The 14,413-nt window shown below is 45.2% G+C and overlaps 1 protein-coding gene across 9 annotated transcripts in view; it reads left to right on the forward strand.

Moving 5' to 3' along the window:
* Nucleotides 1-14,413, forward strand: part of LOC139155588 (AN1-type zinc finger protein 6-like) — an 86,737-nt gene that overhangs the window by 46,380 nt on the left and 25,944 nt on the right. For all 9 annotated transcript variants that reach the window (XM_070730787.1, XM_070730781.1, XM_070730785.1 and 6 more), the window contains exons 2-3: nucleotides 3,212-3,381; nucleotides 6,554-6,665. In XM_070730787.1, coding sequence (XP_070586888.1) covers nucleotides 3,228-3,381; nucleotides 6,554-6,665 — 266 coding nt within the window. In that variant the 5' untranslated portion in view covers nucleotides 3,212-3,227. The remainder of the gene's footprint in view (nucleotides 1-3,211; nucleotides 3,382-6,553; nucleotides 6,666-14,413) is intronic.

Genomic DNA, 14,413 nt, shown 5'->3' on the forward strand with positions numbered 1-14,413 from the left:
GAAAGCTTCGAACGGACCCTAGAGCCTCTTTCCACACCATTCGCTGAGAACGCCCGGCAGCGCTTATAGGCCAGGCTGGTGACCCCAAAACATCGGCTTGATTAAGCTGGCCTGATCCCATGTCATAGAAACATAGAAGATTGACAGCAGAAAAAGACCTCACGGTCCATCTAGTCTGCCCTTATACTATTTCATGTATTTTATCTTAGGATGGATATAGGTTTATCCCAGGCATGTTTAAATTCAGTTACTGTGGATTTACCAGCCACGTCTGCTGGAAGTTTGTTCCAAGCATCTACTACTCTTTCAGTAAAATAATATTTTCTCGTGTTGCTTCTGATCTTTCCCCCAACTAACATCAGATTGTGTCCCCTTGTTCTTGGGTTCACTTTCCTAGAACATGTCAAAACACTAAAATTCCATTGGGGCCCGGATCAGAGAGTTGGGGGGGTGCAAAATGTTTACTTACTTTGAGAAATACTGATGCTAATTTTCAACCATGATGAATAAACATAGGAACATAGAAGATTGACAGCAGAAAAGACCTCAGGGTCCAGCTAGTCTGCCCTTATACTATTTCCTGTATTTTATCTTAGGATGGATATACAGTATGTTTATCCCAGGCATGTTTAAATTCAGTTACTGTGGATTTACCAACCATGTCTGCTGGAAGTTTGTTCCAAGCATCTACTACTTTTTCCAGTAAAATAATATTTTCTCACGTTACATGTACTTCTAATCTTTCCCCCAACTAGCCTCACGTGACCTCTTCTTCTTGTGTTCACTTTCCTATTAAAAACACTTCCCTCCTGAACCTTATTGAACCTTTTAACATATTTAAATGTTTTGATCATGTCCCCCCTTTCCCTTCTGTCCTCCAAAGTCCAAACTATACAGATTGAGTTCATTCAGTCTTTCCTGATAAGTTTTATGCTTAAGACCTTCCACCATTTTTGTAGACCGTCTTTGGACCCGTTCAATTTTATCAATATCATGAATAAGCAATATTTTCAGCATTATTATTATTTTTCAAGAAAATTATAGCTTCATTTAATCAGAAAAACGTCACATCTTTTTCATTGTACTGTACTGTATTATCTTAGTCACTGTTGAAAGCCTAGTTTTCTGTTTTCTTTTTTCTTTTAATCTTACAAGGTCAGGGGAACTTGGGATAAAGTTGCAATTAAAGTTTGGAGTTTGCTTTTAATGTATCTTCTTCGGTCATTCTTTTTCCTTTTGTTTTTTGTGTATGGCAAACTTCATGTTTGTTTTTGTTTTATGTTAATCTCAACGTTTGCTTGGAAATGTGTTAATTAGAACCATCTGTTTTAAAAACTGATCGTGATTTATGCAGTTGACTCGGTGTAGGGTGGCTATTTGGTCTTTTCCTTGTTTCTCCATTAATGTATTAATCAATAAACATTATTTTAATGTAGGTGTAAACTCAAATAGCTGTAAATTTTCCTCCCCAGCATATTTCTCCACAAATACCTCCATGTCAAGAATTCCATTGTCTCTCTGTTGTTTAAATGAGAATGCGAAAATCAAAGACCTTCTAGACCAGACTTTCAATCACATGACTGTGGAGATGCTGCAATGGTCATAAGTGTGAAAAAATGGTCATAAGTCACCCCACCACCAGCAAAACAGCTTCTGAACAGATTTGAACAGTCATCAGAAATTTGAAGTAGCTTCTTTTATCTCCACCCCACCAAAGGCTGTTTTTCCTTACTATAAGAAACAAACCCAGAATACTTTTTGCTATCTTAACAACCTCAAGTTGTTCTTATCAGGAAAGACTTCATGAACTCAATCTGTATAGTCTGGAGGACAGAAGGGAAAGGGGGGACATGATCAAAACATCTAAATATGTTCAAGGGTTAATTAAGGTTCAGGAGGGAAGTGTTTTTAATAGGAAAGTGAACACAAGAACAAGGGGGCACAATCTGAGGTTAGTTGGGGGAAAGATCAGAAGCAACGTGAAAAATATTATTTGACTGAAAGAGTAATAGATGCTTGGGACAAACTTTCAGCAGACGTGGCTGGCAAATCTACAGGAACTGAATTTAAACATGCCTGGGATAAACATATATCCATCCTAAGAAAAAATACAGGAAACAGTATAAGGGCAGACTAGATGGATCACAAGGTCTTTTTCTGCTGTCAATCTTCTATTTCTATGTTCTTCAGTTGATGGTTCTTGATTGACTTTTCATTACTGTCAAATTCAAATAATAGAAAGAAAACAATTTTTTTAAATGCCTCGGAAAGTGCAGGCGATGTCTTTGGAGCCATTAGTCTGATGGATGAGTCTCAAGATTCGTCCTCCAGCTAGAAGAAATCAAGATCCAGTTGAACCTGTTACTGAATCCAGTTTTTCTTGTTACTCTGGTCCCTTTCTGTTCGCTCTTCCTGTTTTGGCATATTTGGTAAGATGGAAACCCGTTTCTTCTGTGGTTCTTACTGGTTTTGCACCAGTTACTCCAGTTTCAGAATGTTGATCTTCAGGGTATGGTTTTGATATGTAAGACAAGGGGTTCAGAGGAATTATGTTCTGTGCTTGCCTACTTTTAGATGAAGTGTTGGAAGCATGATTTTTATTATTAATGATTTTTATTATTATATTAACCGCTCCAAATGGGACTGCAAAAAATATGACTTTAGTAATTGAGTTGTCGAAGCATGGAACTCTTTACCAGACTCTGTAGTGTCATCCCCTAACCCCCAAAATTTTACCTTTAGACTATCCATGGTTGACCTCTCCAGATTCCTAAGAGGTCAATAAGGGGCGTGCATACATGCACCGGTGTGCCTTCCATCCCCTGTCCTAATGTCTGTCTTATATTTCTACTAGTTCCATGTATATGAACTCTATTATTCCCAATGATTATTCCTTCCATATTATTCCTAATGTCTTTTCTTCTATTCTTCTATTGATGTATTTTACTATGATTATATCCTCTGAAACCTACATAAATAAATAAATAAAATAAATGATTTATTAATCCATGTCAAGGCTGGCTGTATAAACATTTTGCCAGTCTCCAAGGAAGGAACATGTCATTCTAACCTCTTGGTCTAAAAATATGGCCAATTTGTGGAATATGGACGGAGTTGGTTTGGTTCTATTTATTTGGAGCCCTTATTTAGCAGTTTGAAAAGACTGAAGCTGACATGTACTTGCTGAAACCATTCATCCCTTGTTTCTCAGGTCACGAGAAAAGATTATGGCTCAAGAAACTAACCATAGCCAAGTGCCTATGCTATGTTCGACTGGATGTGGATTTTATGGAAACCCTCGTACAAATGGCATGTGTTCGGTATGCTACAAAGAACACCTTCAACGGCAGAATGGTAGTAATGGTAGAATTAGCCCATCAGGTAAGTGTGATGCAAAGGGTTCTGGATTAATGAATTTGTTTCTTTCCTAGAAACAATTTGCCTCCAAATTTCCTAGAGCAGTGACGGCAAACCTTTTTTTCCTCGGGTGCTGAAAGAGTGTGCGAACGCACTATCGTGCCTGCACACATAATTCAATGCCTGGTGAGGGCAAAAACAGCCTTCCCCGCCTCCTGGAGACACTCTGGAGGGCAGAAATGGCCTGTTTCCCAACTGCTGATGTGCCCAGTAGGATCGTGTGTCACCCTCTCCTGGCTCCAAAGGCTTCCCTGGAGCTAGGAGAAGGTAAAAGCGCCTTTCCCCATCCCCTCGGAGGCTCTCTGGAAACAAAAAACGACCTCTCAGAGCCTCTGTGCAAGCCAAAAATCAGCTGGCTGGCACACACATGCACATTGGAGCTGAGCTAGGGCAACGGCTCATGTACCAGCACATATGGCTCCGCGTGCCACCTGTGACACTCGTGCCGTAGGTTTGTCATCACTATCCCAGAGAATTTGGGGGCAAAGTGGAATACAGATCAGACCAATCAACCAACCAACCATTGGACAAAGTAAAATGCTGTCTTCAGAAGTTTGAAGAAGTTTGGATCAGAACTCAAAACTGGCTGGAAGAAATATTAAAATATTAAAATATAAACTAGAAACAAAACCAGAAATGTACCTATTAGGAATAATCAGAGGACAACATAGCAAAGAAGATTATTTCTTTCAGCCCTAACCAGATTCTAACAGCTCTTACCGGCTTGCAATCTCTTTCATTGTTACTCTCTCCAAATAAGTTTATTTTAAAGCCAGGGGATAAAATAATGTACTGAAACTGACCAGACTAAGGATGCTAGCCAGATGAATACCTGGTAAGCAGATTCTTTTCCCTATTTTCCTCCCCAAAAACTAGCATGCGTTTTATACTCTGAAAAATACAGTAGCTTCTGTACATGAAAGGAGGGCACTATCTCACCCACCTTTATGTAGCTGCCTTGTATCCTGGGGCTGGTTGAGGTTTTCACTTCACTGTATATAGAAGAGGGGACTGATGGACAGCCTACTCCCTCCTTTAATCAGAAGCCATGGAAAGCAGGAGAATCTGCCAACTGTGATTAATTCTATGGATCCTCCACTCTTACATTTAGGATATGATTCAACTTTAAATGTGACCTTCTGTACAAATCGCATGTGCAAATCACATTACCACAGCCTTTCCGGCATAATTGAAGCCTGATTTTGTTGGCTTGTTTATTTTCACCCAACTCTGATCAATGTGTCTTTGTCAGCAGAAGCTTGCACAACTTAACTGGAAAAGGGAGGGCATAAATAACTCGAGGAAAGGAAGAACCGGTGATACTCAGTTGCCAGCTGCAGCGGAGTCAACACAGAATTGCAGATGTTCTCATTACAGGGGTAGTTGACTTGCCAAGTTCTGTGCTGTTGCTTAAGTTAACCACAGCATAGGAGTCTAGCGTGGCAAAGCAACTAATGTATTTCAGCAATTTGCTTTTCATCAAAACAATTTGTGGGGGCCTTTGGCTGAATGAGGTGGCTAATCTTTCCATCCTCTGGGTTAGGAACCTTCTCTCCTCTCCAAAGCCAAAAATAATATTAATAATAATAATATTGCACCTTCTAGCTACCTCTTTGAAATGCAGCCTAGGCTGGCCTGCTATTAACCAGAATAGATTTGTCTCGCCAAAAATATCGCCCTCTTACCATATTTTTTGGAGTATAAGACGCACCAGAGTATAAGACACACCCTAGTTTTGCGAGAGGAAAATAGGGAAAAGAATCTGCTTACCAAGTATTCATCTGGATAGTGTCCTTAGTCTGGTCAGCTTCAACATTGCTTTAAAGGGGGCTTTAAAAGACCCCTCGGGGAAAAAAATGTTATTCGGAAAGAGTAACAATGAAAGAGCTTGCAAGCCACTAAGAGCTGGGAACATCATTAGCACCTTGAAAGAAATATTTGCAGCAAGTTAGAGCAATGAATAAAACCCTGCAAAGACTTAGAGCTTGGAACATATTCTTTGCAGAGAGAAACAATGAAAGAGCCAGCAAAGTAAGAGCTGGGAAGATCGTTATCAGCTAGTTAGGGCTGAACGTAAAAGCTACATTCAGAGTATAAAACACACCCAAATTATCAGCTTCTTTTAGGGAGGAAAAGGGTGCGTCTTATACTCTGAAAAATACAGTAATTTGATGAATCCGGAATGGGTAACCTTGTCCAATCTACTCTACATTTTGAAATCTTTGCAAGCCACTCCACCAACAGGTAACATTGAGAGTGAGCAGTATCCTGACATAATGTAGCTGTTTTGACATGATTTGAAATGCAGCCTAGGTTGGTTTGCTGCTAACCAGAATAGATTTGTTATAATGGAACTGGAAAAGGTGCAAAAAAGGGCAACAGGTATGACCAAGGAAATGGAGCCCCTCCCTTATGAAACCAGGTTGCAACGCCTTGGTCTCTTCAGCCTTGAAAGACGGCGTTTAAGGGGTGACTTGATCGAAGTGTATAAAATCATGCATGGATAGAAAAGGTGGATAGAGAAAAGTTCCTTTCTCTACCACACAATACTAGGATGAGGGGGCCCTCCTTAAAGCTCACAGGTAAGAAAGCAAGGACAAATAAAGGGAAATATTTCTTCACCCAGAGGGTCGTTGGTTTATGGAATTCACTTCCAGAAGAGGTCGTGACAGCAGTCAGCCTGGATAGCTTCAAGGCAGGATTAGACAGATTCATGGATGCCAAGCATATAGATGGTTATTGAAACGGATGTCTAAGTGCTGCCTCTATGTTGGTTGAGGCAGACAGGATTCCCTTGAGTACCACTCGTTGGGGGTCAAGGGAAAGGGAGGGTCTTGCCTTCTCTTTCTGCTCAAGATCCCCATGGACAATTGGGGGGTCACTGGGGGACACAGAATGCTGGACCCGATGGGCTTTGGCCCGATTCAGCATGGCTCTTCTTATGTTGTTAAGTTTCACCAAAAAAATATTGACATCTGAATTTGATGATTTTGGAACGGGTAGCCTTGTCCAATCTACTACCTTATGAAACTTTTGCCAGCCACTCCACCAACTCCAAGAAGAGAGTTCTTGGACAGCGAGCAGAATCTTGACATAACTGAAAGCTGTTTTTTGATACGAGTGTCTCTTCTTCCAGCAACTTCAGTCAATAGCCTAACTGAATCTTTACCAGTTCAATGCACTGACGGCAGCATTCAGGATGTTCCTTCAACTCTAGATTCTACACCTGTACCAGCTACACAGCTAAGGTAATATTACTACGCTGCTGCTAGACATTTGGTGAATGTTTGTTTGTTGAAGTTCTGATCTGCAAACTGGGTGGTTCAGGGTGACCTTCCTATTTATTAATTGGTCCCCATAGACTCTTCCTGTACCATTTTAGGATATCTGCTATCCAGAATCGCTTGTTGAGATGGATGGCCATAGAAATCAGATAGCAATAGCACTTAGACTTACAGGGGGTGGACCAAAAAATGGAAACACCTTGCAGCCCTTCCGTGGAATCCAGATTTGTGAAGCTCCCTTCCAACATTTTTTGTGGAAACTGGGTTCTGTACGTATCTATTGAGCTCTGCAGTGATTTTAGGAGCTGCGGTCTTGCAATCCGCTCTAACAATTCGCTTTAGAGTCCGACAGTCTCAGGCAACTTCGACTTTCGACCAGACCTGTGCTTGGCTGAGGACGTTTTCCCTTCTCTTTCAAAAGCAGTCATTACTTTTGGGACATTACCTCTTGAAACGGCAAACATTTGGGCACTTTCTGTTACACTAGCGCCTGCCATTCAAGCACCAACAATTTGGCCTCTTTGAAAGTCTGAGAGGTCTGCCATTTCTAGAAGGTTATAACCAATTTCTTAATTTTCTGGAAAAAAAAAAAGGTAGTTTAAATAAACATATCAAATAACAGACTTTTTAAAAAAACATTAAAATATGTCAAGTTCAATTGATTTGAACATGTTCAAACATTATGGTGCCAAAAAGTCAAGTGTTTCCATTTCTTTGTCCACCCCCTATATATACCGCTTCACAGTGTTTTTTAACTCTCTCTAAGTGGTTTACAGAGTCAGTCTCTTGCCCCCAACAAACTGTGTCCTCATTTTACCCACCTCGGAAGGATGGAACGTTGAGTCAACCTTGAGCTGGCTAAGAATGAAATTCCTGCCAATATGAGCAGAGTTAGCCTACAATACTGCATTGAAACGAGGGAGGGAGGGAGGGAAGGAAGGAAGGAAGAGCACTTAGATTTATATACCACTTCATAGTGCTTTACAGCCCTCACTAAGCGGCTTACAGAGTCAGCCTCTTGCCCCCAACAATTTGGGTCCTCATTTTACCCACCTCAGAAGGATGAAAGGCTGAGTCAACCTTGAGCCTGGTGAGATTTGAACTGCCAAATTGCAGGCAGGCTATTGACAGGCAGCAGAAGTAGCCTGCAGTACTGCACTCTAACCACTGCGCCACCGTGGCTCATCTTATAAATATTATTTACGTAGGAGTATTATTAAAGCAGGAGTGGGGTGATTCTCACTCTACCTGTCCATAATGTTTAATAATGACTAAGGAATGGGGCAGTATCATGCTTTGAACTTTAGTTGGGATGAGTGGATTTGCAAAGTCAGTTTGGCGTAGGAATTTTGATGCTGCATAGAGACTGGGATGCCATGACTTTTTAAGGGCTGCCTTAGGCACGAAAGCCAGCTGGGTAACTTTAGACCAGCCAACCTAACCCAACTGACAAGGAGGTTGTAGGGAAATGAGAACAAGTATTATGTTCACCTCCTTGAGCTGTACAAAATAAAAAGGCGGGATGCAAACCTGATGATTTTTTAAAAATATGCACAGGCTCTATCTGTGAAAACAAGCAAACCTATTTCTTCTTTAATAAATACATTTAGGAAATTTACAAACCATCCAATTCCCAGCAACTCTTCATCCAAGCATTTTGCTGGTCCCAGGAAAGATCAGCTGTAGCTTTGCACCTAAAAAGCTTTGTGGTTGATATCTTAGCTTTCTTTATGTCCTTTCCATATGCACTGTAGCAATAGGAACATCACTTAGTCAGATATACCGCTCCGTAAGCAGTGTTTCTCAACCTTTCTAATGTCGCAACCCTTTAATACGGTTCCTCATGTTGTGGTGACCCCCCCAACCATAAGCCTAGCGCCAATTCTCCCAATTCTCCTTTAAGCTGATTGGCAGGAAGGTCAGAGGGACACCCCCACTGTAAACACCTGGTTGCATTGTAAAAAATATGTTCCAAGGTGCCAGAATAGAAGCTTTTTCCTAACGCAATGGGGGATTTGTCTTTTCTCGTGGTCTTAGGTGATCTCTGTGAAATGGTCTTTCGACCCCCACAGAGGTCCCGACTCCCAGGTTGAGAACCATGCCATAGAGCTTTATAGCTCTCTCTAAGCGGTTTACCGAGTCATCATATTGCCCCCAATAGTCTGGGTTCTCATTTTGCTGTCCTCAAAAAGACGGAAGGCTGATTCAACCTTAAGCTTGTTAGGATCAAATTCTAGGCCACTGATGGCGAACCTTTTTTTCCTTGGGTGCTGAAAGAGCGTGCACACATGCTATTGCACAAGTGCAAGTGCCCACACCTATAATTCAATGCCTGGGGAGTGCAAAAACAGCTTCCCCCACCCTCCAGAGGCCCTCTGGAGGCCAGAAACAGTCTGTTTCCCAACTTCTGGTGGGTCCAGTAATCTCATGTTTTGTCCTCCCCAGGTTCCAAAGGCTTCCCTGGAGCTGGGGGAGGGTAAAAATGCCTTTCCCCATCCCTCTGGAGCAGGGGTCCCCAAACTTTTTACACAGGGGGCCAGTTTACTGTCCCTCAGACTGTTGGAGGGCCAGACTATAAAAAAACCCCTATGAACAAATCCCTATGCACACTGCACATATCTTATTTAAAGTAAAAAACAAAATGGGAACAAAAACAATATTTAAAATAAGAAGTAATTAAGTAATAAAGTAATTTATACATTTTTATTAACAAGTAAATTTAAACTTAAATCAAGAAACTCCCTCTATTTCTCCTTCCTTCCTTCCCTCCTTCCTCTCTACTTCTCTCTTCCCTCTCTTTTCTTCCTTCTCTCTCGTTTCATTTTCCTCTCCCTCATTTTCTCATTTTTCTCTTTCTCTTTTTCTCTCTCTCTCACTCTTTCCATCTATCCCCCTTTCTGTCTTCCTCTCTATCTCTCCCTCTTTCTCTCTCTGTCCCTCTCTCTTTCTCTCTCTCTTCTCTTTCTCTGTCTCTTTCACTCACTCTTTCTCTCTCCCTCTTTGTATCTCTCCCTCTTCCGCCCTCTTTCTCTTGCTTTCTTTCTCATTCTATTTCTATCTCTCCCTCTCTCCCTCCCTCCCTCTTTCTTTCTCTCTCACTCTATTTCTATCTCTCCCTCTCTATCTCTCCCTCTTTCTTTCTCACTATATTTCTATCCTTTCTCTCTCACTCTCTATCTCTCCCTCTTTCTCTCTCTCTCTTGCTTTCTCTTTCTCATACACCACGCTGGCAACAGAGAAAGAGAGAGCGGAGGGCAGCTTGCCAGTCCACGGCCCCCTGAATGAGCAGTTCTGCATGGCCCCAGCACTGGACTTCGCCGTCGCCTCCGCCCCCGTCCGGCTCTCCAGCTAACCCCCTGAATTCACCCGAACGGAGGCGGCGGCGGTTTCAAAGGACCAACATACGGTCCTGCATGGTGCTGCGTTGCTAAAGCCTCCAAACTCCGCTGCTGTCCTTGGGCATTGTTACTTCTAAGCTGCGCTGAGAGAGAGAGAGAGAGCGGAGAGTACCGGACTTCACCGTCGCCTCCGCCCCCGCCCGGCTCTCTAGCTAAGAGGCAGCAATCACGTCCACCCCTTCGCCCTCCACGGTGCCCAGCCCCACACCGCCTCCGCCTCCGGGTAGCGCTGCGTGCCCGAGCTCTTCCTGCAGGAACGGGTGGTGGGGTGGAAGTGGTTGGACTTATCTACACGCGCGCCTGCTGATTGGGAAGAGGGGGAAAAAAATCTGCGCCTCCAAAGAGGGGGGGGGGGAGAAAGAAAAAAAGAATTCCAATTTGGCGGAAGGCGGAGGGGAGAACCGAGCGTGCTGCAGCAAGTTTGCTTGGCTTTCTGGGGCTTTTTTTTCCCTCCCCTTCCACCACCCCTGTCTGAATGTCGTTTGCCGCTTAGGAGTGACCCTCTCTCGGGCTTGTTGTGGATGTGGCGTGGATGAGGGGGAAAGCCCGGCTGCCCGGAAAAGCACATTTGGAAAGTCTTTGTGGAGAGCCAGAATCCCAACGAAGCTTCTTTTTTCTTCAGTAGTCGGTAAGGAGGCGAAGAAGAGGTTGAACTGGTTTTGCTAATTCGCGCTTACGGCTTTCCCCCTCATCCACGCCACATCCACAACAAGCCCGAGAGAGGGTCACTCCTAAGCGGCAAACGACATTCAGACAGGGGTGGTGGAAGGGGAGGGAAAAAAAAGCCCCAGAAAGCCAAGCAAACTTGCTGCAGCATGCTCGGTTCTCCCCTCCGCCTTCTGCCAAGTTGGAACTCCTTTTTTCTTTCTCCCCCCCTCCCCTCTTTGGAGGCGCAGATTTTTTCCCCCCTCTTCCCAATCAGCAGGCGCACGTGTAGATAAGTCCAACCACTTCCACCCCACCACCCGTTCCTGCAGGAAGAGCTCGTGTGCGCTACCCGGAGGAGGAGGTGGCGGTGGCCTGGGGCCGGGCGCTGGGCGCCATGGAGGGCAAAGGGGTGGACTCTTTGCTGGAGAGCCGGACGGGGGCAGAGGCGACGGTGAAGTCCGGTGCTGGGGCCATGCGGGGCCGCTCATCCAGGGGGCAGTGGACCGGCAAGCCGCCCTCCACGCTCTCTCTCTTTCTCTCTCAGCGCAGCTGAGGTAACAGTGCCCGGGGACAACAGCGGAGCTCGGAGGCTGCAGCAACGCAGCGCCGAGAAGGACCAGGTCCCTTGAAGCCGCCACTGCCTCCATTCGGGCAAATTCAGGGGGGTTCCTGAATCTCCCGTCCATTCACCGCGGAGGATGAGGTGAGGAGGAGACGGTGCAGAGGCAAGGGGCGGGGAGGAAAGCGGACCTGCAAGGGGCCAATTGCAGGCCCGCTTTCCTCCCCACCCCTTGCCTCTGCACCGTCTCCTCCTCACCTCATCCTCCGCGGTGAATGGATGGGAGATTCGAGAGCTTATTATATCTATTGATAAAATCTCGTGTGCTCCCTGCGGGCCGGATAAATCGCCTCAGCGGGTCGCATCCGGCCCGCGGCCCGTAGTTTGGGGACCGCTGCTCTGGAGGCTCTCTGGAAGCCAAAAACGCCCTCCCAGAGCCTCTGCGTGAGCCAAAAATCAGTTGGCCAGCACACACATGCACATTGGAGGTGAGCTAGGGCAACAGCTCGTGTGCCAGCAGATATGGCTCCACATGCCACCTGTGGCACCCATGCCATAGGTTCACCATCACTGCTCTAGGCTGTGTGCAGAGTTTGCCTGCAATACTGCATCCTAAGCACTGTGCCAAGCGGGGCACATTTAATTTGCCTTGCATTGCTGAGCGTTTATGATGTTCTCATCCTTCTGCCCCATTTGGATGATCCTGCCATTCTTCTGCCTAGCGATTCTGCAGACAGGGCAGTGGTCCTCCTCCTCCTCCTCTTCATTCTGTCTCCGTGATCAGAACTACAGGGGGTTGGACGGTTTGATGGATTAATACATTTATTTATTTATTTATTTATTTATTTATTTATTATTTGGATTTGTATGCCGCCCCTCTCCGAAGACTCGGGGCGGCTCACAACAAGTGAAAAAACAATCCAAAACGTAATTCAATTAATTAAAATATTATAAATTTAAGAAAATCCCCTATACTAACATACACACACACAAGCATACCATATATAAATTCAACGTGCCCAGGGGAGGTGTTTCAATTCCCCCATGCCTGACAGCAAAGGTGGGTTTTGAGGAGTTTACGGAAGGCAGGAAGAGTAGGGGCAGTTCTGATCTCCGGGGGGAGTTGGTTCCAGAGAGTCGGTGCCGCCACAGAGAAGGCTCTCCCCCTGGGGCCCGCCAACCGGCATTGTTTAGTTGACGGGACCCGGAGGAGGCCCACTCTGTGGGACCTAATCGGTCGCTGGGATTCGTGCGGCAGAAGGCGGTCTCGGAGATATTCTGGTCCAGTGCCATGAAGGGCTTTAAAGGTCATAACCAACACTTTGAATTGTGACCGGAAACTGATCGGCAGCCAATGCAGACTGCGGAGTGATGGTGAAACATGGGCATACCTGGGTAAGCCCATGACTGCTCTCGCAGCTGCATTCTGCACGATCTGAAGTTTCCGAACACTTTTCAAAGGTAGCCCCATGTAGAGAGCATTACAGTAGTCGAACCTCGAGGTGATGAGGGCATGAGTGACTGTGAGCAATGAGTCCCGGTCCAGATAGGGCCGCAACTGGTGCACCAGGCGAACCTGGGCAAACGCCCCCCTCGCCACAGCTGAAAGATGGTTCTCTAATGTGAGCTGTGGATCGAGGAGGACGCCCAAGTTGCGGACCCTCTCTGAGGGGGTCAATAATTCCCCCCCCAGGGTAATGGACGGACAGGTGGGATTGTCCTTGGGAGGCAAAACCCACAGCCACTCCGTCTTATCCGGGTTGAGCTTGAGTCTGTTGACACCCATCCAGGCCCCAACAGCCTCCAGGCACCGGCACATCACTTCCACCGCTTCGTTGACTGGGCATGGGGTGGAGATGTAAAGCTGGGTATCATCGGCATATTGATGATACCTCACCCCATGTCCTTGGATGACCTCACCCAGCGGTTTCATGTAGATGTTAAATAGCAAGGGGGAGAGGACCGACCCCTGAGGTACTCCACAAGGGAGAGACCTCGGAGTCGACCTCTGACCCCCCACTAACACCGACTGCGACCGGCCAGAGAGGTAGGAGGAGAACCACTGAAGCACAGTGCCTCCCACCCCCAACCCCTCCAACCGGTGCAGAAGGATACCATGGTCGATGGTATCGAAAGCCGCTGAGAGGTCAAGGAGCACCAGGACAGAGGATAAACCTCTGTCCCGGGCCCGCCAGAGATCATCCATCAACGCGACCAAAGCGGTTTCCGTGCTGTAACCAGGCCTGAAGCCCGACTGCTGGGGACCTAGATAATCGGCTTCTTCCAAGAACCGCTGGAGCTGGAGTGCCACCACCTTCTCGACAACCTTCCCCATGAAGGGAAGGTTGGAGACTGGACGATAGTTGTTAAGTACGGCTGGGTCCAGGGAAGGCTTCTTTGCGTTTTTAGATGTAGTTTTTTAATGTGTTACATTTGTCTTGCACACTTTGTTTCTATATTTATTTTGTGAGCCGCCCTAAGTTTTTGGAGAAGGGTGGCATACAAATCTAATTATTATTATTATTATTATTATTATTATTATTATTATTATTATTATTAATAATAATAATAATAATAATAATAATAACCTTTTGAATACCTCCAGGACCACCTTCTGCAGCACAAATCCCAGAGACCGATTAGGTCCCACAGAGTTAGCCTTCTCTGGGTCCCGTCGACAAAACCATGTCATTTGGCGGGACCCAGGGGAAGAGCCTTCTCTGTGGCTGTCCCGGCCCTCTGGAATCAACTCTCCCTAGAGATTAGGACTGCCCCCACCCTCCTTGCCTTTCGCAAACTCTTGAAAACCCATCTATGTTGCCAGGCATGGGGAAATTGACATACCCCTAGCTGTTCCAATTTATGTATGGTTTGTCTGGACTGTATTATTGTTTTTTTTAAATAAGGGTTTTGTTTTAAATTGTTTTTTAATATTGGATTTGTATATGTATTGCTTGTTGTGAGCCGCTCCGAAATCTCGGAGAGGGGCAACATACAAATCTAATAAATTATTATTATTATTTTGTGAAGGAAGCTAGACTGAAACACTAGCTGGCTTGGTGAACTTCATGGTTGAGAAGGGGTTTGAATTTCAATCTCCGTGATGC

The sequence above is a fragment of the Erythrolamprus reginae genome, unplaced genomic scaffold (genome assembly GCF_031021105.1).
Source record: "Erythrolamprus reginae isolate rEryReg1 unplaced genomic scaffold, rEryReg1.hap1 H_30, whole genome shotgun sequence".
Classification (NCBI taxonomy): Eukaryota; Metazoa; Chordata; class Lepidosauria; order Squamata; family Dipsadidae; genus Erythrolamprus; species Erythrolamprus reginae.